The 26948-nt window shown below is 42.2% G+C and overlaps 1 protein-coding gene across 2 annotated transcripts; it reads left to right on the top strand.

The window, feature by feature from the left end:
* Positions 1-451: 451 nt before the first annotated feature.
* BCAP29 (B cell receptor associated protein 29) lies at positions 452-19501 on the top strand. Of its 2 annotated transcripts, XR_014026970.1 has the most exons (9): positions 452-594; positions 974-1101; positions 5163-5263; positions 8256-8406; positions 9739-9874; positions 10821-10932; positions 16982-17082; positions 18208-18308; positions 19367-19501. XR_014026970.1 is itself a non-coding variant. In XM_081331602.1 (8 exons), the coding sequence occupies exons 2-8, from the start codon at positions 1010-1012 to the stop codon at positions 18244-18246; spliced, it is 732 nt and encodes a 243-aa protein (XP_081187728.1). In that variant the 5' UTR covers positions 478-594; positions 974-1009; the 3' UTR covers positions 18247-19501. The 2 variants fall into 2 exon arrangements, 1 of the variants encoding a protein (XP_081187728.1); XM_081331602.1 differs by having other exon boundaries at positions 478-594; positions 18208-19501.
* The last annotated feature ends 7447 nt before the right edge of the window (positions 19502-26948 follow it).

Here is a 26948-nt window from a genome sequence, read left to right as displayed (position 1 = left end):
ACTTAGCAACCGTTTCCCTGGCCAACAGAAATGTTGGGCTCAATTGCGGCCGTAAGTCGGGGACTACCTGTGTTTGTAATTTATGGCCTAACTTTTCTACGGGTTTCTGGGTGGAGTAATTACAACTAGTGCATGTGGGACATCAGGTTGATTAAAGCACGAAAGAGCTGGTGGATGGAGAGTTGTAATTAATCAAGATGCGTCAGAAATAATTCAGTTTTAATTGTACCAATCCTGGAGGACTAGTTTGGGAACAATTCAGCTGTTGTTGTTGTTGCCACCCTACACATTCCCATTCAGAGGCTCAGATTTCAAGTTACTAGACCTCATCCTTGCCAGCTGGACAACCCCCACCGTTGGAATCCACCGGATTCCCCGAGATCCCATTGCACGTGTGAAAACACCCCTCTATAAGGCTGCGTAAAGTGAGCTGCGGCCAAGCGCCCGCCCCCGTTTCTCTCTGTCTTTCACACACACACACAAAAACATACAACCCGGGTTCGCCAGCCACGTGGACCGAGTTCACACGTACACGCCCACTCGACGTCCCCGTGCGCTGAGCCTAAACCGAAGCATCCTCCGGGGAAACCTGAGGTAAATCAATCTCTTTCCCGGCCCGGAGGGGCCTTTGGTGGCCGCCGCAAGCCCGGCTTGGACGGCCCTTTCCGGCCTGAGGGGCCGAAAGAAGCCGGCGGCGGCGGCTTTCTCGCCCTTCCCGGGGGACGGGACAACGTCCCCGCCGACCCGGAATGGGAGTCTTCGCCGTGGAAGGAGGACTTGGTTCGGGCCCGCCTGACAGGAAAGCCCGGTGGGCCGGGATGACGCGGGAAAAGCGCGGCTAAGTCTCGGGGGCGACAGGCCGCGCGGCTCTTCCCGGCCGAGTTGGGGTCGTTTGGCCCGGCGGAGTCGGCCTGAGGAGAGGCTTTGCTTCGGGCCCCGGCCGAGACGGAGCTAACGGGGCTTCCCTCCTCAGGGGCGGCGAAGGCGGCGGGTCCCCCTCAGAGGCGCCATGACCTTCCAGTGGAGCGCCGTGGCCGTTTTTCTCTACGGCGAGATCGCCTTGTTGCTCCTGCTCTGCCTGCCGCTCGTCTCGCCCGTGAGGTAAATCGAGGCCGGACGGGCCTGCTTTGGCGGGACGGGGCGGGGGGGGGTGGTGGCGTGGAAAAAAAAGAGAAATAAAAGCCCTCAGGCAATTTTTATTTTTATTTTTTTTCTCTCCCCCCCCCCGGGCTGGTTGATTATAAACCGAATTGAGGGGTTTGTGTTTTTGTTGTTGTTGCTAAGAAGCCGTTGATGTGGGTTTGTTTGCGGGTTGTGTGTGTGTGTGTGTGTGTGTGTGTGTGAAGCGCTTTTAAAATGGGGGCTTGACATTACCTAGTTTAAAAAGAAAACGAAAAACTCGATAAGCAAAGTGCATATCTGATTTTGCACCCGATCACAGCGGCAAGAATTTTTATATTCGCAGGATATTGGAAAGAAGGAAGAAATGCCAGCGGAAGGAGAAATAATGGGGGGAAAAATATTATTTTTTTGCTAGACTGTGCGGCTTACTTGAAGGTTGGAAGAAAAAAGAAGAAAGAATATTTTCGAACTTGGGACCTGCTTTATTGATGGCTGGAGACGAGATTTAGGGATTCGGAATTTAATTCGTGTTAGTGAATAAGATGCTCGGACAACGTGGTTTTTTGCTATTGAATTCTGTTAAAAAGACATCAGTAAAACTATAAAATAAAATGGGGGCTATAAAATAAAATGGGGGCCTGGGCGGCGGCTTTCAGCCTTTTCCAGGTGCCTGGAGGCTTCCCCCGACATGTACAGGTTGTCCTCGACTTACAACAGTTCATTTAGTGACCGAAGTTTTAAAACGGCACTGAAAAATGTGGCTTACGACCGTTTTTCACAGGATCATTCCCACACCCGCACGATCAAAATTCGGAGGCTTGGCGACTTGACTCGTATTTATGACGGTCACAGCGATGCTGGGATCAGGTGATCTCCTTTTGCGACCTTCTGACAAGCAGAGTCAATGGGGAAAGCCAGATTCACTTAACAACTGTGTTGCTAACTGATCCAATGCAGCGGTTCACTTAAGTGTGGTGAGAAAAGTCGTAAAATGGGACGGAATTCACTTAATGAATGTCTCGCTTAACAACAGAAATTTTGGGCTCAATTGTGGACATAAGTCATCACTGGAGGCTTTCAAGAAGAGACTGGAGTGCCACCTTTCAGAAATGGAGGTTGGACTAGATGACCTACAAGGTCCCTTCCAACTCTTGTTATTCTATTCTATTCCATTCCATTCCATTCTATCCCATTCCTATTCCTATTCTATGTCAAGGACTACCTGTAGTTCATCCTATACAGGTAGTCCTCGACTTATGACCAGAATTTCTGTTATTCAGCAAGACAGTTGCAAAGTGGGCTTTGTCCCATTTTACGACCTATCTGGCCACAGTTGTTAAGTGAGTACGGTCTAAAATCTATGTTGCTAAGTCAGAAATTGGTTAAGTGAGCTTTGCCCCATTTTATAACTTGTCTGGCTGTGGGAACGGCCAGATTTTGGCCTCCCAACCTTCAGCTTTCCCAAGTTTCTTATCGGCCTCTACGTGAATTACAGTGATGAGCACACACTCCTGGTTCGCACAGCATGGCATGTGGGAGGTTTGGGAAACGCTATGATAGAGCTTTCACATATATCTTTTAGTATCTTGTTTTTGTAATGATCTCATAGGCACCTGAGTAGTTCTCACTACATATCCAATTATCACTATGTATCCTATTTTTTTGAGATTGATGGGGTTTATGTAATGTAACGCGGTGGCTCAGTGGGTTAGGACGCTGAGCTTGTCGATCAGAAGGTTGGCAGTTTGGCGGGTCGAATCCCGAGTGCCGCGTAACAGAGTGAGCGCCTGTTACTCATCCCAGCTTCTGCCCACCTAGCAGTTCGAAAGCACGTAAAAATGCAAGTAGAAAAATAGGGACCACTACGGTGGGAAGGTAACAGCGTTCCGTGCGCCTTTGGCGTCTAGTCATGCCGGCCACATGACCACGGAGACGTCCTCAGACAAGCGCTGGCTCTTCGGCTTTGAAACGGAGATGAGCACCGGCCCCTAGAGTTGGAAACGACTAGCACGCATGTGCGGGGGAACCTTTACCTTTATGTAATGTTGTATTTGGTATTCAGAAAAAGGAGGTGAATAAAAGTTCAGCGGGCAGTTGCTCAGGGTTTTTTTAGAGAGACGAGGCTGCCTGGCTGGTTCAGAGCATCTCTTTATCGACCCGGGTCTGAATGCTTTTCCCTACATCTGGCCACATTTGTTAAGCGAATCACTGCAGTTGTTAAATTAGTAACCCGGATGTTAAGTGAATCTGGCTTCCCCCTTGACTTTGCTTGTCAGAAGGTCGCAAAAGGGGATCATGTGACCCCGGGACGGGATGCTGCAGCCGTCATAAATATGAGTCAGTTGCCAAGCGTCACCTGACAGTGATGCAGCAGTCGTAAAAATGGTCATTAGTCTCTTTGTTCCGTGCCCTTGTAACTTCAAACAGTTACTAAATGAACCATTGTAAACCAAAGGACTACCTGTACAAGTCGGTTGCCAAGCAGCTGAGTTTATGTAACTGGGGATGCTGCAGTGGTGACTGACATATTCTCTGGATTTCAATACCTAGCTTGCTAATTTATTTATTTATTTATTTATTTAATTTGTATACCGCCCTTCTCCCCAAGGACTCAGGGCGGTGAACAGTGACATAAATATCAAAATGCACAAATCCCTCTACCTTGTTTTTTTCTTGCCAATGATAAAAGGTATCCCATGTTCTAAAATAAATTGAGTCTTCTTTCTCTTTCATTTTCAATGTCAATCTATCCATTTCTGCACACTAAGATGTTTTTTTTAATTAACACTTCCTTCCTCTTCATTGTTCCAATATTGAGCGAATACAATTCTTGCTGCAGTTAATATATGGAAAATTAAATATATACACTCTTTCTCATAATTTCCCACAATTATGCCTAACGGAAATAATTCTGGCTTAAACTCTACGTGTTTTTTCGTCATTTTCTCTAACCATGTATGCATGTATGTATTCTTAACCCAAATCTTTTGGCTTTAGAGCATGTCCACCAAAGATGGTAATAAGTGCCTGGTTTTTCTTTACATTTCCAACAATTGCTTGATGTATTTGTAAACATTTTTGCTAACGTCATGGATGTTAGATGCCATCTATAGAACATTTTATATAAATTTTCTTTGTATGCTACCGCTTTTGTTATTTTAGAATTTCTTTCCCAAAGGCTTTGCCATTTTTCTAATTCTATATTATGTCCAAAATTCTTTGCCCATGTTATCATTGTTTCTTTAACTTGTTTCTCTTCCATCTTTAAAGTTAGCATATATTTATAAAGTTTCTTAATCAATTTTTCGTCAGATGTCAGTAATATTTTATCAAATTCTGTCTGTTCTTTATAAAATTCAGATATTTTAACATCTTTTTCACATCTCGTTTGGATTTGCAGATATGGCCACCATGATAGGTCAATACCCTGTTCTACTAGTTCTTGTCTATGTTTTAATTTTCCCTCTTTATTCAAAATGTCTTTATAAGTCACAATTTTCTCATAGTTTATTAAGTTTGGGTGAACAAACGCTTCCATTTTGTGAAAGCCATCCGAGTCGTAAAACGGGGCAAAACTCAACAAATAATTTCACTTAGCAACAGATATTTTGGGCTCAATTGTGGTCTTAAGTTGATGACTATCTATGCAATTTATTTGTGTTAGTTTGTCCTGATTTTTGAGCAGAACAAGTCAAAATGCCTTATAAATGTCTTATAATGTCTTATAAATTCTATAGAGCTAAATCTGATGGATTTAACCCAAAATATTTCCCCAGCTGGCTAGGGAATTCTGGGAGTTGCCAAGTCTTAAAAGTTGCCAAAGTTGGATACCCCTAATCTAAAATACGGACAGGCACACAGATGGAAAAAAGGTAGTCATGGAGATGGCTGAACATTTTCATGTACATTTTTATATCCTTCCTATGTTTTTGGCAAGTGCTTGAAAAGTAATTTGGGCACGTTTGTGATGCATACTTAAAATGCCTATGTAATGGAATTGTTCATATATTAATTCTTTGAAATGTATTCCTGTTTTATAGATGGAACAAATTTTTTATGATCTCTGTTTGGAATAAAATTGCAAGCTATTGGAACAAAGCATTCCTTACTATTATAGTCATATTAATTGTTTTATTTCTTGGTAAGTAGAAAATCAATTTTGCATGTGGCTCTGAATATAAACAGGCTGTGAAAGCAAGTGTGGAGATTGCCTTTACAGCCTAAAGATTGATTTTGTTGCGGATGGGGCAATATATCTTACAAAATCAAAATCAATTAAACAAGAGGCAAGCGTTGTTTTCCCATTATCAGATAGTAAAACTTAGATAAGATTGACATATAGAACATCTATTGGAATATTTATGGAAGAAAGAGTTTTTTTTGTTTAAGAATCAGCAGGTGTCACTCTACTGTACAATAGTTACTTTTGAATTTTTATGAGAAAAACAGCTAGAGAGACGGATTTCTTTAGGACAGTTTTTCCCACTGTAGTGGTTGTTAGAAATTTGTATTGCAAATCTCACCAGTTGCTGCCAGCCTGTTCAGTAGCCAGGATTAAGAGGTGTATTGTCCATAATACTTGCAGAACATCAGGTTAGGAAAGGCTGCTTTAGAAGAACTGCACAAAACATTTGGTCTTTATTTTTCTTTGAGTATCGTTCTAAAACTATTGCTAATTATTGTATTGTTTTTATTTGCAGTTACGCTGCATATGTTTCATTGCTGTTGGATTAATGTACATTACCAGCCATATGTGAAAAGCTGGCATTGCATAGAATGCCTAGGAAACCTACAGAATGTGTGACCTTTTTTAGGCAAAATACGTTATTTTAATACGCTATATACTTTTCCAGGTGTTACATATAATACCTAGGCCTTATGCAGAAAGACTAGAATTATTTAGGCAAAGTCTGAAAAGGGAGTCATGAAAAGACTTAGGGTTAGGATTATTGAAAACACCCTATGAAAGTGAAAGGGAAAAAAAACGCAAAATAACGTGCAGGATTTTCTTACTGGGGAAAATAAAAAAACCAAGAGAAAAAGACCAGCATTGACCTACTCAGGACTGCCCCTGATTATCTTTCGTTTCACCGGGACCTGAAGACCTGGCTCTTTGAGCTTTCCGGCCAGGACTGAGAATTTTTAATTTTTAACTTATTGTAATTGGGTTTTTAATCAGAGTTATAGGGGTTTTAGATTTTTAATCAAAGATAATTTAATTATTTTAATTGTTATTAACTTTTTGTATTGTAATGTTTTAATTGCCTTGTGAACCGCCCTGGGTCCTATGGGAGAAGGGCGGTATATAAGTTCAATAAATAAATAAATAAATAAATACTTGTTGCAAGGCTAGAATGGCATGTTAACGGGCATATTTCATACTTTGTCAGTTTGCCTTTGGGCGTTGCATAGAGCAGAGGCCCCCAACCTTTTGGGCACCAGGGACCGGTTCCGTGGAGAGAGGTTTTTCCGCGGACCGGGGGAGTGCGTGGTTTTGTGTGCTGCTTGCATCCCACAAATGGGTGCTTTGCTTGTTTGTGCGGACCGGTTGCTGGCCTGCCGTGGCCCGTTACCGGTCCATGGACTGGGGGCTGGGGACCCCTGGCATAGAGTACTTAGGAAATGTGTGAAATATTAAGTGTTTCATACTTTGATGCCCCCATTTTTGGCATTCCATAGATTTCCTAGGCCTTTCTATAAAATGTGAAATTCCACACATTGATGATAACATATATCTATGGGGCGCGATGGCTTAGCACAGAGGTAGGCAACCTCGGCTCTTTTATGACTCATGCACTTCAACTCCCAGAATTCCTGAGCCAGCCATGCTGAGGGGGAAAGGAGAGGTTTCCATACTGAGCCATGCTGGCTCAGGAATTCTGGGAGTTGAAGTCCACGAGTTATAAAAGAGCCAAGGTTGCCTACCCCTGGCTTAGCGGTTAAAGACGCTGAGTTTGGGGAGCTGGCTGCCCAGGTTTGGGACCCAAGGTCTGCGCAACAGGATGAACTCCCATTCCTTGCCCAGCTCCTGCCCCCCAAGCCGTTTGAAAGCATGCAAATGAAAGTGCTGTGTTTCCCCGAAAGTAAGACCTACCCAAAAATAAGCCCTAGCTTGATTTTTTGGGGGTGGTCCTAATATAAGCCCTATCCCCAAAATAAGTAACCGACACACCTAAAAAGCTGAGGGGGTAGAGCTGCCCCACGTGCCCTTCACCTACTTACCTTGTAGCCAGGCCTCTCCTCGCCGGCCCATTTCTTCTCCAGGGTCCCCAGGCCTGCATTTCACAGTCACAGGCCTTTCCGGAAGGCCTATGCAGCCGAGAACCGATCTATAGATTGAATCCATTGCTCGGTTATCGGCTGCAGAGGCCTTCTGGAAAGGCCTGTGTCTGCGAAATGCAGGCCAGAGCTCCATTTTGAGCTACAGAATGAAGCTGCTCCTTTGGTCGCAGAAGAAGTGGGCCAGCTGGGCAGGGCTGTCGGTGCCGGAGGTGAGTGGAAAAGACACACACACACACACACACACACACACACCCTAAAATAAGACTTGATACCTCTTTTGGAGGCAAATAAATAAGACCGGGTCTTATTTTCAGGGAAACATGGTAGATTAACCACTTTGATGGGAAGGTAACAGCATTCTATGTGCCTTTGGTATGTAGCCATGCTGGCCACATGACCACAGAAATTGTCTTCAGACAATACTGGCTCCCTCAGCCAAGAAACTAAGATCAGCACTGTGCCCTAGAGTTGGACACGACTGACCAGAAAACCTTTACCTTTAAAAAAAATTATTTATAAAATTCGTAAAATTTATAAATATATATCTTATATATAATACACATAATACATATCATATACGTATACATGCAAACACAGATATAGCCTTTATTATAAAACATCTATTTGAAGTACGTAACTGTAAAGTTACTTTAATGTTAAAATGTCTTAAGGAAGCTTACGTACTTTGTATTTCATTTCAGTAGCTATTAATTTTGATGTTTAAATGTAAATCTTATTTTCTGAGGTCCGATGATTAAAATATGGTATTGGCAGAAGAGAAACATACAGAACTAGCAGATAACAAAAGATAATAGAAAGCCGTTAATATATGTGTGCATTTATGCTCCCAGATGCAGTAAGAGAGGTGAGGAAATACTCAGCTGTGCATTTGATTGAAGACACCACCCATTCAAGCCCCACAGCATTTGATCACCTTCATATGAAACTTTTTAGATCGCAACGAAATCTTTACATATCAGGATTTTCCCTCTTTCTTTGGCTGTAAGTATAAGCATTCGTACTAGCATAAATATATGAATTGGATAGTAAAATAAAGAACAGCAGATCTTCATGTATACAACTAATACATACTAATCAAACGGATTATATTAAAAAGACAAATTGTTCTTGGCTTTTAACTTTAAAAACCCTCTGTCTTCTGAACTGGTGCAGTCTTCTTAAAACAGCGTTCCGTTTCAGAAGGCAGCCGTAGAACAATTGATTGAAAAGACTGCTCATGCTATATTTAGTTTCTCTGTGTTTGGAACACTTGCCACTATATCTCTTGAAAGGAAATAAATCATGCTGCTCCTTTCAAGTAAATAATTCTACAGGGGTTTCCGTATATTGGACTGTCCAATGCAGAGCTTCTGAGATGTGTAAGTAAGAGACACAGGCAAGGAGTGCTGTTTATATTGTATTTCATCCTTCAGGCCACATTTTTTTATTATACTGAATTTTATCCTCTCGTGAATTGATTGAGCATTCTTTCAATTCCACGGCCACTTTTATCTATAAAGACAGTCCTAGACTTACAGTAGTTCATTTAATGACCACTCAAAGTGACTTAACGATCATTTTTTACACATAAAAGCTTGCAACAGCCCCCATGGTCATGTAATTAAAATTTGGATGCTTGGCAACTGGTTCGTATTTATGACGGCTACAGTGTCCCGGGGTCCCCTTTTGCGACCTTCTGACAAGCAAAGTCAAGGGGGGGGGAAACCAGAGTCACTTAGCAACCATGTTACTAACTTAATAACTGCAGAGATTCACTTAACAAACTGGCAAGAAAGGACGTAAAATGGGGCAAAATTCACTTAACAACTCATTAGCAACAGAAATACTGGGCTCGTTTGTGGGTGTAAATCAAAGACTACCTGTACTTCCTGTCTACATCTCCTGCGTGTGGATCAGAGTTGTTCAGCATTTGGTTTGCAGACCAAAGCCAAAATTGAAGGTGTTAAAAAAATTTAAAAATATGAAACCTCCGTCCAAATTTAATAGCAAATGCATTTGTAATTCGTCAGGAAATTTCTCTCAAGTTGCAGCAAATAATTTCTGAAGTATTTGAACGTTCAGGATACTGCAGAGCAGTAAAGTCTGATAACACTCTTTTTTTAAAAAAAAGAAAGAAAAAAGCAGCCCATAAAGCATTGTTTCTTTTAATTTAAAATCGGTTTTAAATTAAATTAAAATTAATTTAAAAATTAAAAAGTGAAGCGTTTCCTCTGCTTTTTTTAATAGAAACGTACGAAAATGATTATCAGTTGATGCTTTGGCTGTGCTGAAGAATTAGTGATTTATTTATTTATTTATTTCGGTTTCCCATAGCGTCCTCAGACGTCTCGTTTCTCTTATCACTTTATTGGCAAACGAGATGGAAACGGAGAACAATTTGAAAATAGAAGTAGCAAACAGCAATGAAGTTGCCCGGAAGTGCTTGGAAGAAAACGAAAAATTGCAGCTGGTATGTTTCCTGGCTCACAGATTTCATTTCTGTATTAATTGCATCTCTTTCACGAGAGTTTCATTTGTAGACTTCCCTCTCACGGCCTGCGTTTCCTAGGATCCTTAGAAGACCTCACAATTCATAATGCCCTTAGCTCACCAGCCATGCCTGTTTTTACGGGACCTCCATCCTTTAGTAAAAAACATTTGCTTGTAAATACCAGTCAGAAAAAAGCAGTATCTTCATTCTTCTTTACAGCCCTCTCTAAGCAGTTTTACAGAGTCAGCACGTTGCCCCCGATATGCTGGGTCCCTATTTTACCGACCTCGGAAGGATGGAAATTCAAAATTGGCATAGAAATCAAAATGAAAATCAAAATTACTCATTTATGCAATGTGCCAGCTTTGGCCGAAGGCTTTGCCTCCACTGTCACGGTTTGGTTAATGAGCTTGCCATAGAGTGAATTACTTAATCTAAAGGCATCTTCAAGATAACCATTGTCTCACCAAAAGTGGGTAGGGGCAGGATGATGATGATGATGATGATTATATTATTATTATTATTATTATTATTATTATTATTATTATTATTATTATTATTATTATTATTATTATTATTATTATTAATTTATTTATTTATTTATTTATTTATTTATTTATTTATTTAAATTTATATGCCGCCCTTCTCCCTGAGGACTCAGGGCGGCTCACAACAATAAAAATTAAAAAACATAGGATAAAACTTTTTTTAAAAAAGAATTAAACAATAAATACAATAATTACGTGACAATTAAAAACCCGATAAAACCTAATTAGAAAACCGTAGTCAGTCCAGACCCGCTTGTTGGAACAACCAAGTCTTCAGGTCACGGCGGAAGGACCAAAGGTCCGGGGTCATCCGCAGCTCCGGGGGTAAAACGTGAAACAAAACAGAACTGGTTTTTTTTTCTCCCCCTTTTTGGCAGTCGCTGAAGGAAATTAAACATTCTACCGGTGAACATTTGTCTACGGTAACCAATGAGAAGCTAACCATAGAAGTGGAACAGTTAAAAACAGCATTAAAGGCAACTTCAGAAGGTATTTTTTTTAAAAAAAATAGTACTGTATTGCTTAAGTAAATATACTTTGCATAGAATCAGACACACAAAACATTTTGTTCCCTGCCACGTGGGATGCAAACTACGTTGCTCCCTTTGATGGAGCAAGTAGGTTGCCACCTGCTTCTCTTATTTTAACCACGATGTGTGCAGTTATAGCTAAAAGAAGGATTGTAACAGGCCTTTAGTAGGGGCGAGTACAGCACCCTTGGTTTGCGTGGGTGTGTAGCTTTTCTTTTCCTTTTTTTTTTCATTCCAGTCCTCTTTCTGTCATCTTGCTCTCTTTTACAAGCAGTCCTCAACTTTACGGCTGTTCATTCAGCGACTGTGCAAAGTAATGGAAGTTCTGGCTGTCCCAATGTCCGCCCGGTCACCTGATGGCAAGCTGGGAACTTGGGCAACCCGCTCACGCTCAACAGCCAGTGCCCCACGGTCATTTGCTGCTTTCTCTCCCAGCTTCTCCAGAAAGTCAATGGGGATGCCGGCAGGGATGGTCAAAAAGTCATTAGGTTGAGTCTCCCTGACCCATGCCCACTTCCCCAGCCCCTTTGCGATAGCAGCACACCAGCTACTGGCGGAACCCCGCACGCCCCTCTCCGAGCCTTGCCATCCTGGCCCCTCGTGCAACCCCACCCTGAGCCCTGTCTTACCTCCCTCGCGATCTCCCGGAGCCTCACACCTCTCTGCAACTTGTGCGTCCCCGGGCATCCTTCCCAAGCCTTGTCGCATCACTCTTGTGCATTCCCGCGTATCCTCCAACAGCCTTGCCATGCCCCTTGGTGGACGACCCCCGTGGCCCTTCCTTGAACCTCACCACACCTCCCTGCCACTTAAACCCCCCTCCCTGTGCCTCCTCCCCGAGACACGCTGAGCCACTCTCAGGCATCCTTGTGACCCTCCCTGAGGCTCCCCACACTTCCTGCCCACCCCGTTGTTCCCTCCCCCCACACCAGCCTTGTTTCACTCACGCCACATCACTCCAGCGACCTGCGCGCCCCCCACCCCCCCATGCTTTCCTAACCTACTTAGCAGCAGCCACTTACCTGACTGTCGGCCTGCTTTCAGGCAGCTGTCGGACTTGCAACTTCCTGCTGACTTTTGTTTGTTGGCGGGAAGTTGCAAACCCTCTTCCAACAACCGCCGTGATGCAGTTAACAACGGTAATTGGGATTGGGGGGGGCGATTGCTTTGGCTGACCAGTGCAGTCTCAGTTTACAACTGCCGCATTGTTTGGCAACAGAAATTTTGGGCCCAATTTCTGTTGTAACTTGAGGATTATCCGTCACCTGTTGTTCTTTCTGTTTTTGTTTTTTTAAAAAAACGCTTTTATTTGTGAGACACAGAGTCGTTGGGATTTAGGTAACATACATATATAATAAATAGATTTTGGCAAGCAAATTGTAATCTTAAAACATAGTTTATTTAGACCGTTAAGAAGTTTAGAAGCCGGTGACCGTTGTGTCGTGAAAAAACTGCAAAACCCACAATGCAGAATTATTGGGGGCATATTGATAAGTTCATACTGATAAGGACCAAATTGTGATATAGTCTGTTTTGTAGTTAATAGGATACTACTTAGCTAGAAATTCTCTGCGTTTGCTTCAAGAGAATCAAAACCAAGACTCTGATAACCCTTCATTTTATTAGCTTCCTTGTTCAACCTAGTTTTTCTTAATAAAATAGCACTAAGATACGGACAGAATTTTCCTGACTCGGCATGCTCTTTCTGGATCTAGCAAGATTTATGAAACTTCTTGGGTGTTTACTGGCTGAAATGAATAATATTGCTTGACCTTGTGAAGATCAGGCAGCTAAAATGTATTAAATCTTTGGCTACACAGAGAACATAATGTTTTCTGAAGGCAAACATCAGTCTTCAAATTAAATCTCAAAACAGTTGTCAAAAGTCAGTATAACTATCAAATACAATAAAAAGCCAGTGGAGTTTTCCAAACATTAGCATTTCAAACACCAGCCAAGGAAGCAAGAATCCTCTAAAAAGAATTGACTGAAATATTTTTTTTTATTAAAGAGTTTTACAAAAACAAAATTTTACAATATATCCCCAAATCCCTCCCACCCCAAACCCACCCACTCTCCCCCCCCCACTTCCCAGAGCTAAATACAGGATTATAGTTACAATAATCATATTCTAAATTAAAATTATGCATAATATACAATTAACCAAATTCATAATGTGCTTTAACTCTCCTTTAACATAACTACAAACAAAGTACCAATAACAATATCCCACTAAAATCTACTCATAAGCTAAATGGAACTTTTTAGTCCCATATTTGTTCTGAATATAATTTATCCATCTCCTCTAAACTGAAATATATCTTTCCTGTGAATGATCTTTCAAATAAGCAGAAATCTTAGACATTTCTGCAAGATTCGAAACTTTAAACACCCATTCTTCTATAGTGGGCAAACTATCCTTCTTCCAATATTGTCCCACCAGTAACCGGAATTGACTGAAATATTGATACAGAAATTTGAGCATTGAATGTGGACTAACTATGGCAAAATGGAAAATGAAAGCTGTTTTTTTTCCAGAAATCACTCTGTTGTGAATTAGGTTATTGAGAACTTTAGGCAAAGAGACATAATGATCCAGTAAATCTGCATTAAGATTATCAAGGTTAATTAACTTTGATTTTGTACGTTAAGGAGCTATCAGTTATTTACAAGATTAGCTTTTTTTCCCTTTAGCATTTTGTGACCTACTTGTAAATAGTAAAGATTATAGACTTGTTCTATGAGTATAATTCTATTGATCTAGTAGCTATCCATCATCTAACTCTTTTCAATAATAGTATATTAGAACTGCATAGCAAAGAGCTGCCTGTGTGTGCTTAAAAAATAAAGATCATAAGTAAAAGTGTTATTATAGAAAAATAACTGAAACAGCAAGTGCAATGTATAACGCCTTGAATTTTTGAAAAGGGGGGCATATAATATATTGAATATTATTGAATATATCTCTTAGTTTTCCTCTTTATCTAGGATAGGAATAATATTGACCATAAAATATGCAAAGTATTACTGACAAATGTATGCATTAGAACTGCTTAGTATCAGTAATTATAATCATTGGCACAGACATACGTGTGCACATGGAAACTTACAGAAGTTTTGATCACGCACCTCTTGTAGGTATAGAAAGATGATAAGATTTGGAACGAGGAAAGGAAAGTTTACACAATGTTTGGCAGCTCTTATAAACAGACATGGCTTGTATACAAAATAAACGTGATAAGAACATTGTTCTTGAGATGAACTTCTTCCTATACGGTTTCCTGTGGTGGTTTAGATAGTTATGAAACAATTTAATATATCACATTGCGAAACCAAAAAAAATTATAGTCAAAATCCAAAAGTAATTTTAGAAAATTCAAAAGAGAATTATGCATAATGCCTTGAGAGTTTGTCAGTGCTATTTTTAGTTAGGCAGGTGTCATATTTGACATTTTAAATTAGTCCAGGCATGGAAATTAAAAGGTTTATTATTATTTTTTTATTTTTCTAAATGTTGAACAGCATTATTAATTTACTTCTCTAAGGCACAAAATGATTGGATTAGACTGTGGCTTCTTCTAAGATATCCCACTATGCCAACAAACGACGATCATTTTGCTCTTAAAAATATTTAAGCCTAGAAGTTTAAATCACCAAGAAAACTGCAATTAACAGAGTTGGACGGGACCTTGGAGGTCTTCTATCTAGTCCAAACCCCTGCTCAAGCAGGAAATTTTATGCCATTTCAGACAAATGGCTGTCCAATTTCTTTTTTAAAACCTCCAGTTTATCAGGTCATACCTCAGTGCAGTATTACTTAATTTCAAACGTCAGAGATTAACCACTTTTCTTTGTAAAGTTTCCAATTTTGTGTGTGTGTGTGTGTGTGTGTGGATGAACATGTTAAAGGTCCTGTACAACATCCACATTTTTTTAAAATTATTTAACTTATCAAAATATACAGTACAAATGAAAATGGAAATAGTGAGGAAAAAGGGAAAGAAAGAAAGTAGAAAGGAAGAGGAAAAGAAAGCGAAAAAGTGCAGAGGAAAGGTGGGGGGGGGGGGAAGCATTGACTCTTTAGCACAGTAGAATAACATCATAACATTACAGGCCCAATTAAATGTGCACAAGACATTTCTATAACAAGAAATTTATCTCTAAATCCACAAAGCCCCAAAGCCAACATTTCATTTTCCTCTATCTCAAGCAGAAAATCCAGAAGTGGTTTCCAAGTAAAAACAAAGTTGGATGTAGTTTTTTTTTTTTATTACAGTAGTTAATGGACTCCAGAAGGTGGTAGAGGACAGGAAGGCCTGGAGGAACGTTGCCCATGGGGTTGCGAGGAGTCGGACACGACTTCGCAGCTAGCAAAACCAATAAAAAACACTTCTATTTGAAGTTCAGTGGTTTGGTCGGTCTTGAGGCTGTTTGTCTTCTGGGGGAAAAAAAAGGTAGTAGGAATTCTATCTGAAATATTGTCTTCATGCTGCCTGTGGATCATTTCGCTTGGAGAAAGAGAAACAGGAGTGGCAGTAACTTAAAAAAAAATTTGTTGCAGTATTAAAGCCATCAGTTAATCTGAGACCACCTTCTGCGTAGTTGATATGGATGCTAGCCCACTAAAGAACGCGATGTTTTACCAGTCACAGCCCAAAGCTAAAGATTTTTAATACGCTGAACTTTGACACTATTCTGCTTAGAAGACATCACCCATCTTGCCACAAGTATGTTTTTGTCAAAACAGAATAACAATGTAGTGAATGTGCAGCTGTCCCTGGCTATCTCGGTTGGGTCTAGAGATATTGTTGTTTTTAGTTACAACCAAAAGGTTTTGACTCTCCTTCCTAAAGGATACAGTAATTCAGTTACTGTGGGATCAAGTTACCAAAAAGAGCTGTTTTGCAATCTAATACTATGGCACTTTTCATGAGCCTAAAAAAAAAAAAAAAGTAAATCATCGTCAAATTAATACCTTCTCCTGGCAGATATTAAACTGTTATGTAATGAATATTAAAAAGGGATGCGGTGGCTCAGTGGGTTAGGACGCTGAGCTTGTCGATCAGAAGGTCGGCAGTTTGGCGGGTCAAATCCCGAGTGCCGCGTAGCAGAGTGAGCGCCTGTTACTCGTCCCAGCTTCTGCCAACCTAGCAGTTCGAAAGCACGTAAAAATGCAAGTAGAAAAATAGGGACCACTACGGTGGGAAGGTAACAGCGTTCCGTGTGCCTTTGGCGTCTAGTCATGCCGGCCACATGACCACGGAGACGTCCTCGGACAAGCGCTGGCTCTTCGGCTTTGAAACGGAGATGAGCACCGGCCCCTAGAGTTGGAAACGACTAGCACGCATGTGCGGGGGAACCTTTACCTTTACCTTTACCTAATGAATATTAACAGAAAATTGACTGTAACAGATGTTTTCTTCGGTAACCAAATAATGGGCAAGTGTATTAATAACAAAGCCTGGACAATTCATGTAACTTTTTACATCAATGTATGTAGATTCTATTTAATCAGGTGATTGCACGACTGATACAATCATGTCACTTGTATAATTTGCACGATACAGGTTAATGGAAACAAAATCATTTATAGATGGTTGGGTCGATCATATATTCTCCTCCAGCTGGTCAACTTGTGCATTTTAAAATAAGCCTTAACAAATATGTGCGTGTATACTCTTTGTCTCCCCTCCATTTCTTTTTCTTAGTCTGAAGCTACCTTTCCTATCCTCTATTTTCTTTCTTTTTTTTTCTTTTTTTTGGCAATAGCTCTGACTTTTCAGGTAAAATACATTATTTGTCAAATGCACTTTGTTTATTCCAGAGCAGTTAGAATTATTCAAACTTCAGTTCACCCTTTGCCATCTATTTCGAAAGCCCTTGCCAACTTTTATCCTCACTTTAAAAATACAATTTCATTTCTGAGAAGGGCGTTCTTCAGTGGAATGGAGGTTTTAATAAAAATGCAGTGATGTGTGGCTGAACAGCATCGCCCCTATGTCTTACAGCTCTCTTCAAAACAAGAAATGAAATTATTGCTGCTAGGAAGCAGTATGAAGAACTTAAAAAGGAATATGACCTCCTTGTAAAAGAACATGAAAAACTACAGGTAGGAGGCAGAGGCATCTGATTGGCACGAGCAGAACTTTTTAAAATCAGACAACTGATCCAAGACAACATTCGTAAAGACATTTTAATTCAGCGTGCAGGTAGTCCTCGATTTACAACCGTTTGTTTAGTGACTGAAGTTACAACAGCACCAAAAAGGTGACCATTTTTCACACTTACGACCATTGCCGCATCCCCAAGGTCACGTGATCAAAATCCCAGACGCTTGGCAACTGACTCATATTTATGACCGTTGCAGTGTCCTGGGGGGGGTCACGTGATCACTTTTTGCAGTCTTCTGACAAGCAAAGTCAACGGGGGAAGCCAGATTCATTTAACAACCGTGTCACTAACTGAACTAGTGATTCACTTAACAACTCCGGCAAGTTGTTAACTCACTTAGCAACAGAAAGTTTGAGCTCAATTGTGGTCGTAAGCCGAGGATTTACCTGTACTCTTTTCAGAATAATGAGAATTTCTTAATACCTTTGGAACACCGGTTGGAATGATGCCTAATTTGGCTTCCAATAATTAAATTCGTTAATATTTTAGTGACTTGGTATTCCTAGCATAGCAATGTGGAGAAGAAGGGGGGGGGGAAATTCTCAGAGCTACTGAATTTGCTTTCTTAAAAAAAAAACCTTAGATAAAAAAAATTGGATTCAGTGCAGTGTGAAATATAGACACGAAAAATGCATCTTAGCTGATAGCTGAAACCTTTTGGAGATAGGGAAAAATTCATCCCCAGTGAATTTTCATCTTTGAATTGTGATTTGTATGCTTAAGTCTTCCTGATCAGATTTTACCTCTAAAGCAGCGTTTCCCAACCTTAGGAACTTGAAGATGCGTGGACTTCAACTCCCAGAATTCCCCAGCCAGCATAGCTGGCTGGGGAATTCTGGGAGTTGAAGTCCACGCATCTTCAAGTTCCTAAGGTTGGAAAACGCTGCTCTAAAGCATAAGTTTTACTTTCCTTTGGTGTTTATTAAAATACGCTAAACTGGGCGTATTAGAGAGGCTCTTCTCCATCTGTGCGACTTTTTTTCCCCCGTGTGATTTTGCAATGAAAATTAACCATATAAACATTATACTTTATTTTTTCACGCATCTGTTTTTTTCTTTACAGCAACAAACAAAGGGAACCTCTAGTAAGAAAGATCTTTAAAGCAGAACAAGGACATGTGCATCAACCGGAATTGTTTATTTGTTTGGTTTTTTACTTTACAGGTATATATGGGTTTTTTAAAAAAAAAATATATAGATTTACTGCATTCATTGCTGAAACATCACAATTTAACAATTACCTAGACCTTTTTTAATTTTGCAACAGTGTTTTTTGCCAAATTTATTTTAGTCATGCCAAAAAGCGCAGTAATTCCTTGTTACGAACTCTTGTTTGGTTACAAAATACTGATGAGTTCATAACGGTGGATTACTGTTCCAACCCCACGTCTGCACCCTTTGGGTGCAAGGAACTATTCATAAGTTTAAATGGTACATCGAATGCCAATATGTGTTTTGTTTCGTGTGTTTTTTTTTAAAAAAATCCGACAAGGATGATATAAATCATTTTAAAGTATTCCTACTTGCAACTCTGAGATTTTTTTTTTAAAAAGATTTAAATACAAAGTGTTGTGATGTTGAAATTGCTTTCTACATTACTTCAAACATAAAAATAAGATGAATTAAGTCCGCTTTGCTAGAAATGATCAGGAATGCCATCAAATTTGGTCAGTATAAGAATTAGCAGAGTGACGTTACCTAACCATACGGGTGAAATTAAAGACAATCGGCAGAAATAATGAAATTGGTTCAAAGCAATCTTTCTGAACCAGATGTTTTTGAGACTAAAATTCTTAAAAATTTACCAGCTGATTTCCCCCTTTGGGGAATTCCTGCCCAACCACGTCTGACCTATCAGAGAAGGACTGTGTACTTTATTTTTATATATTGAAGGAGATCTGTAAGTTTTGTTCCAGACTGTAGTTTTTCACTTTAACATTCATTCAAGAGTTTACCTAGCTATTTGCCAGTATCTCATGTTCCACAACGGATAATGCTTTTGGGGGGGGGAAATTAAACAGTATTTACTGAGCTACATTTTCTGTGATTAATTACACTGTATTTGTGCTGGGTTGGATTCCGGCACGTTTCTCCAGAGGACACAACAGGGGTTTTAGGTGAAAAGTGGGATCCTTCTGATCTCTTAACCTTCCCGAGCAACTTCACAAGGAGAATTTGCAACTGATGGAAAAATCTTTTCTCATTTGCTTCCGCTGTCACAGGGGAATGCTGCTTTAATCCAAACCTGAACGCAGCTCGTTGCTTTCGTTGTCCCCATTTGAATGGGCTGCCTTTACCACATTTGTGTCACTCTTTTACTTGAATGTTTATTTCTTAATAAAGAGATGTTTACGCTTTGTTTGGTCTTCGTGAAGGAACAAGTTCGGTAACCCTGAAATCATTATATTGGAAAAGAATTGGACGGAATTAGTTGGACGCAGTATCCTTTGCCTGGAAGAGGCTTGTGTCCCCCCAAAAAATGAAATGATTTATTTTAAAATAACACAAAACATTTGGAGTTGGCTTTCAGCATTGATGTGCAGAAGCTGTTTTGAAGACTCGATAGCGTGGCTTCCCGCCTCCGTTATCTGTGCAGTTCATAGTAGTTGCAATCGCTGCATCTCGCAGTCTTAGAGGATCTTGATTCAGTCGGAAACCAATTTTTAAAGAAATAGAAGGTTGCCATTTGCGTAACGAAGGCATTGTTAAAAACTCCCTTTTAAAGATTACACATTATGTTTAACCCTAATTATAAATAGGATTGTTGCTGAATTGTTGCTAAGGGAAGCAATTGAAAAGTATGGAAGAGATACTCTGCTAATTGAGAATATACAATTGGTACTAGGATGTCCAATCTATACTTTTATTAAGGTGGGAACCGAGTACAGGTAATCCTCCAAGTAACAGTCCATTTAGTAACCCTTCAGAGTTACAACGGCACTGTAAAAGGTGACTTACGACCGCTTTGAACACTTAATGACTGTTGGCGGCATCCCCCTGGTCACACGATCCATATTCAGAGGCTTGGCAACCGACTTGTATTTATGACGGTTGCAGCGTCCTGGGGTCACGTGATCCCCTTTTGTGACAAGCAAAGCCAGATTCACTTAACAACCATGTTAACAACCATAACAAGCCTTGGTGGAGCAGAGGGCTAATGCCTCCTTAAGTAACACCAGCTGCCTGCCATTAGTGCAGGTTCGAGTCCCACCAGGCTCAAGGTTGACTCAGCCTTCCATCCTTCCGAGGTAGGTAAAATGAGGACCCAGATTGTTGGGGGCAATTAAGCTGACATTGTAATAATGCCGCTTGGGGTGTGTGTGAAAGCCCTAATAAGCAGGCATATACATAGAATGAAGGCTACTGCTAAGCTTGTAAGCCGCCCTGAGTCTTCGGAGAAGGGCGGGATATAAATGGAATTAAAATAAAAAATAAAAATAAAAAACAACTGAAGCAATTAGCTTAACTGTGGCAAGGAAGGCCATCAAATGGGGCAAAACTCACTTTCCAACCGTCTCGGCGACAGAAATTTTGGGCTCAGTTTCGGTCGTAAGTCGAGAACTACCCGTACAGTTCCCCAAATCTTCATTTGCCCCTTAAGCTTTTAAGAAAACACTTTTAATTTTGTTTTGGGGTTGCATCGCAACCTATTTGTGGCAAATTGTGACTTCAACATGAAACAGGGATGCTAAGAAGAAAAACGACGCAGGATAACAGTGAATGAGAGAAATAAAGATACGTTCTTTTGTCTCCACGTTGTGAGATAAATTGGATTTCATACAAGCTATGAACAATATCCGCTCTGCCCTTTGAACTAATCTAGTACAGCAGATGTACTCAAGAATGGAGAAACCTACAAAATTCCCTTGGCAAGTGCCAAGATACACATCTCTGACATAACCATGCTAACTAAGCTGTCATTTTTCTGGATACTATACTATATTTGGTGGGGAATTAATCCTTATAGGAAGGACAACTCGCCAGAATATAAGGCCCAATTAAATAAACAGAAAAGAAACAACTACCATTGCAGAAATTCTGGTTCTCTCTCTCTCTCTCTCTCTCTCTCTCTCTCTCTCTCTCTCTCTCTCTCTCTCTCTCCCTCCCTCCCTCCCTCCCTCCCTCCCTCCCTCCCTCCCTCTCTCTCTCTCTCTCTCACACACACACACACCATCCATCTATATTCTTGTCTTTGCCTGCCTGCCTGTCTTGTCTATTTCTACATCCATCCATAGCTATCTATCCTATATCTAGCTGTCTGTCTTTATCTATCTCTGTCTGTCATGGAATAGTGATGTTCCTTGCAGTGGGAAGTACAAACTTCATTTTGCTGTGGTACTACATCCTTGCCATGTGAAGACATGGGTAGCCCGAGCATATTGCAAATTAATTGCTGTGAAAGGCCGTCCGTAAATTGATGATTTGCTAAAGGGAGCAACAGCAAAGCATGAATAAACGGGCAGTCGCTTTTCCATACAGTATACATTTAGTGAAACGGCCCCGGTGAAAAATGCCGCGGTTTTCATGGTGGGCAGCTGCTCACGCTGGTCTCGAGTTCCTCTGTTTTAGCAAACATCTCAAGTATTTGGGGTTACATGTTTCTTGTGAAGAGGGCCTGTCGACACAAAGGACCTGTATGGATTTTTGGTGGCGAACAAGAGTCCCATTATATGCCTCGTTCGGTTCAGCCAGACGGTGGCCAGGCCAGGTGTTTTCACCGTCGCACACAACGATTTGCCTGTGCTCAATTCTTCAGTAACTAAACGTTGCGGAAAACCCACCGTTAGGATGGAGAATGGTAACCTTATTTCCCAGGAAAGCTTTCTAAGAACCGTAATAAGCTTTCAAGGAATCGGTGAGGACTTTCCCTTCCCATTCATCCTTTAAAAGAGCTGAAAGAACAGCCTGAAAACAAACGGTGGAAAAATCGGATGAAATGCAAGGTGGCGGCGTTAGAAAAATGACACTCTCTCACCGTAACGTTGATTTAAGAGGCAGCCCAAGGTTTTAACACTTGTGTTTCTCTTACTCCTGCGGGACTACGCATTGTGTCAGACTTTTTGAGACTCGAGTGCAGGCGGTCCTTAAATTTACAACCATTTTGTGACTGTTAACAATGGCACTTTTTTAAAAAAAAAATGACCATTGTTCACAACGAGCCACCATTGCAGCATCCCAGGGGTCACGTGGTCCAAATTCAGATGATTGGCAACTGGCTCATCTTTATGACGATCACGGTGTCCCGGGGTTGTGTGATCCCCCTTTTGTGACCTTCTGAGAAGCAAAGTCAATGGGGAGGCCAAATTCACTTCACAATCGTGCTACTAACTTAACAAGTGCGGTGCTTCACTTAACAACAGCGACAAGAAAGGTCGTAAAATTGGAGCCAAACTCACATCACAGCTTTCTTGCAGAAATTTTGGGCCCCGTGGCGGTTGTTAAATTGGGGATTACCTGTACTTTGATTTCCTCGGCGTATTTATTTCTATTTATTAATTTTTTTTGTTCAATTTTTATGCTGCCTGTTTTCCCCTATAAGGTGACTGGACAGCTGACAAGTTATTTAAGATCTATACTGGGAATAACAGCCTTCAGGGCATCTTTATGCACTGTAAGTAGTCCTCAGTTTACAACAGGTTGTTTAGTGACCGTTCAAAGTTACAACAGCACTGAAAAAGGTGACTTATGACCATTTTTCATACTTACGACCGTTGCAGCATCCCCAGGATCATGTGATTAAAATTCAGACGTAACTGGCTCATATATATGACGGTCGCAGCATCCCGGGGTCACATGATCCCCTTTTGCGACCTTCCAACCGTGCAATGGGAAAGCCAGATACACTTAGCAACCGTTTTACTAACAATTGCAGCGATTTACTTCACAACTGGCAAGAAAGGGGGCAAAATGGGGCAAAACCTCACTTAACAAATGTCAGAAATTTTGGACTCAATTGTGGTCGTAAGTCGAGGACTACCTGTACCTGGCAAACGGCGTGAGTTCTGCTTTTCCGCTATTGGGGTCTAGCCCATAGGGCAGGATCATGTTGTTGTAATGCTATCGTTAAGATCTGAACCAGTGTTTCTCAACTGTGGAAACTTTAGGATAGGTGGACTTCACCTCCAGAATTCCCCAGCCAGCACAAGGAATTCTGGGAATTGTAGTTCACCCATTTTAAATCGCCAAAGCTGAGGAACAATGATCTGGATCACTGGCCTAGGATTCCATCTCAATCCCAATGTTGTTTAATATGAGGGGTCCTTGGTGGTCTCTGAGCTTGGCTGTTTTCTTGCAGACATTTCATTACCCAACTTGGTGACATCATCAGTCAGGAGCGGGGTTCTCAAAGGCTTCAAACCCCACTTCTTTAGTAGCACTGATAATGCTACCTCGTTTGGATAAGGAAATGTCTGTAAGAAAACAACGAATGGAAACTAGTCAAGGAGAGAAGCAACCTAGAACTAAGGAGAAACTTCTTGACAGTTAGAACAAGTAACCAGCGGAACAACCTACCTCCAGAAGCGGTGAATGCTCCAACACTGGAAGTTTTTAAGAAGAGACTGGGACAGCCATTTGTCTGAAATGGTATATGGTTTCCTGCCTGAGCAGGGGATTGGACTAGATGACCTCCAAGGTCCCTTCCAACTTCTTCTTCTTCTTCTTCTTCTTCTTCTTCTTCTTCTTCTTCTTCTTCTTCTTCTTCTTCTTCTCATTATTATTATCATTATTATCATTATCATTATTATTATTATTATTATTATTATTATTATTATTATTATTATTATTATTATTATTATTATTATTATTAAGTTCAGAGAGCACCAAGGACCCCTCATTTCAACCCTGAGCTACCAATGTCCTCATTTACTGTTTAATATCTCTGTGAAACAATTGGATGAGAACTTCGTAATGAGATAACCACAGGCAAACTAATAACACTCATACTCTTTGCCATGTTATTTTGAAGAAAACAGTTGCTTCTCTTGATCATTCTGTAGATTCAATAATATATGGATGACAGTGAATAATAATGATGATGATGATGGTGGTGGTGGTGGAGATAGACGTGGCAGTGCCTGGAGACAGCAGAATAGATGAGAAAGAACTGGAGAAGATAACAAAATACAAAGACCTACAAATAGAAACAGAAAGACTGTGGCAAAGGCAAGCAAGGGTAGTAGTTCCAATAGGAATAGGCGCCTTGGTTGCAATCCCAAAACAACTGGAGCACCATTTGGACACCATCATCGGCATTGACAAATTTGCCATTAGTCAATTGCAAAAGGGGCCTTACTGGGAACTGCTTCCATCCTGCGACTAGATCTGTAATACCATCCAACATCCACATCTGCCTATCCCAGGTCCTTGGCAAGGACTCGCTAGGTAGACAGAAATGCCAAATCCAGTCTGAACATCTGGCTGACTGTGCGATGATCAATAATATACCATTTCAGACAAATGGCTGTCCAGTCCCTTCTTAAAAACTTCCAATGTTGGAGCATCCACAACTTCTGGAAGCAAGTAGTTCCACTGATGAATGGTTCCAACTGTCAGGAAATCTCTCCTTAATTCCAGGTTGCTTCTCTCCTTGATTAGTTTCCCTCTGGGTCCTGCGTCTGGTCCTGCCTTCAGGGAACATATAGGGAACGGTTGCTGGAATTGGGGATGTGTAGTTTAACGAAGAGAAGAGTGAGGGGTGACATGATAGCAGTGTTCCTATATCTCAGGGGCTGCCCCAAAGAAGAGGGAGCCAAGCTCTTCTCCAAAGCACCTGAAAGCAGGACAAGAAGCAACGGATGGAAACTAATCAAGGAGAGAAGCAACCTAGAACTAAGGAGAAACTTCCTGACAGTGAGAACAATTAACCAGTGGAACAACCTGCCTCCAGAAGCGGTGAATGGTCCAACACTGGAAGTTTTTAAGAAGGGACTGGACAGCCATAGGTCTGAAATGGTATTATAGGATTTCCTGCCTGAACAGGGGGTTGGACTAGATGACCTCCGAGGTCCCTTCCAACTACTACTTCTTCTTCTTCTTCTTCTTCTTCTTCTTCTTCTTCTTCTTCTTCTTCTTCTTCTTCTTCTTCTTATTATTATTATTATTATTATTATTATTATTATTATTATTATTATTATTATTATTATTATTATTATTACTATTATTATTATTATTATTACTACTACTACTACTACTACTACTACTACTACTACTACTACTTTGGAGAATAGCTTGACTCCCTCTTCTTTGGGGCAGCCCCCGAGATATTGGAACACGGCTATCACGTCAAAAGGCATATTCCAAAAGGCGTGGACTTTCTTGGGTGGGAAAAGGGGATTTTTGGGAAAAGGTTACTTAAGAGTGGGAAAGGTTGGCGGGCGGGCTGGGTTGGGGGGGGCACGGGACACACACACACACACGCACGCACAAACACACACACACACACACACACGCTCGCCCCTTCCTCAGCCGGGCACCCAACGTCCCAGGGAGCGAGAAAGAAGCCGCCTCAAAGGGAGGCTGAACCCCGATTCTCACTTGCGGGTCCCCCAAGGCTTCCCCCAGCCCAGACCATCCCGCGTTCCGACGTGCCTGCGAGGCAGGAAGGGCAGCGAGGGCAGAGCCGAGCCGAGCCGGGCGGGAAGGAGGGAAGGAGAGAGGGAGGGAGAGAGAGAGAGAGAGAGAGAGAGAGAAAGGCTGCCCGGTAGCCGGACGGTTCTGTTTGCCTGTAAATAAAAGGCGAAGCGTCCGAGGCGGAGATGGTCGTATAAAAGCGGCTGCCACGCGAGTCAAGCCGCCCGGCCGAAAGCTGGGACTCCGGGCGCAGGACGAGGACCAGGAGGAGGAGGTAAAGAGGCGCCGGGGACCCGCTGAGGGGGGGTCTCTGGGGGACCCCGGGTGGGGAAGGGTCGTCCCGGCAGGTTGGGCTGCGGAGGAGGAAGAGGAGGAGGAGGAGGGGGAGGAGGAGGAGGAAGGGACCTTGGAGGTCATCTAGTCCAACCCCCTGCTCAGGCAGGAAACGGACAGCGCTCGAGGGGGGGGGACTCCCCCCCCAATCCCCCCAATCCCGGCGGGGGGTCCGGGGCTTGGCTAGGCAGGGGGAGGGAGGGGAAGGCAGGGGAGGGATGAGGCTAAGCAAACTGGGGGGGGGGTATCTCGGAAGGTTGCCCCCCCCTCTGCAACTCGCGAGGTGCGCCTTGCCCCGCGGAGTGAGGAGGAGGAGGAGGGGGGGCAATCCGGGGTGCCTCTCCTCCACCTGTGTGTCCAGAAGTGGGGGGGGGATGCTGTCCGGGTGCCCCGGTTGACTTGCCCCTCGGCCCTCCTAGCCCTCCCCCCAGCCCCATTGCCCCCCCCTCCTCGATCTCTTTCCCCCAGTCCTTTTGGCCTCTCAGCCCCCCTCCTCTCCCCCAGCCCCCTGTCCGTCAGCCGTCCTCTGTCACTCAGGAGCCCCCTCGGGAGCCGTCAGGGTCCCTCCCGCCCGCCAGTTCTGCTTCTCAGCCCCCTTCGTCCCCAGCCCCCTTCAGCCCTCGGGGCCCCCCTCTCCCCCAGCCCCTTTTTTCTTTCAGCCCCGCCCGTCTCCCCACCCACCCACCCACCCCGTCTCCCCCAGCCCTCCTTTGCCTCTCATCCGGCCTTGCTTCTCACCCTCCTGACCCCTCAGGGACCCTCAGGGACCCTCAGGGACCCTCAGGGACCCAGCCAGTTCTGCCTCTCTGCCCCCTTCGTCCCCAGCCCCCTTCAGCCCTTTCCCCCCCCTCAGCACCCCTCCGCCTCCCTCTTCCACCATCCCCTGTCCCTCAGCACCCC

Source organism: Vipera berus (genome assembly GCF_964194415.1).
Source record: "Vipera berus genome assembly, chromosome: 6".
NCBI classification, from domain to species: domain Eukaryota; kingdom Metazoa; phylum Chordata; class Lepidosauria; order Squamata; family Viperidae; genus Vipera; species Vipera berus.
Note: the sequence above shows the minus strand (reverse complement) of the source record. Positions and strands in the feature narration are given on the sequence as shown.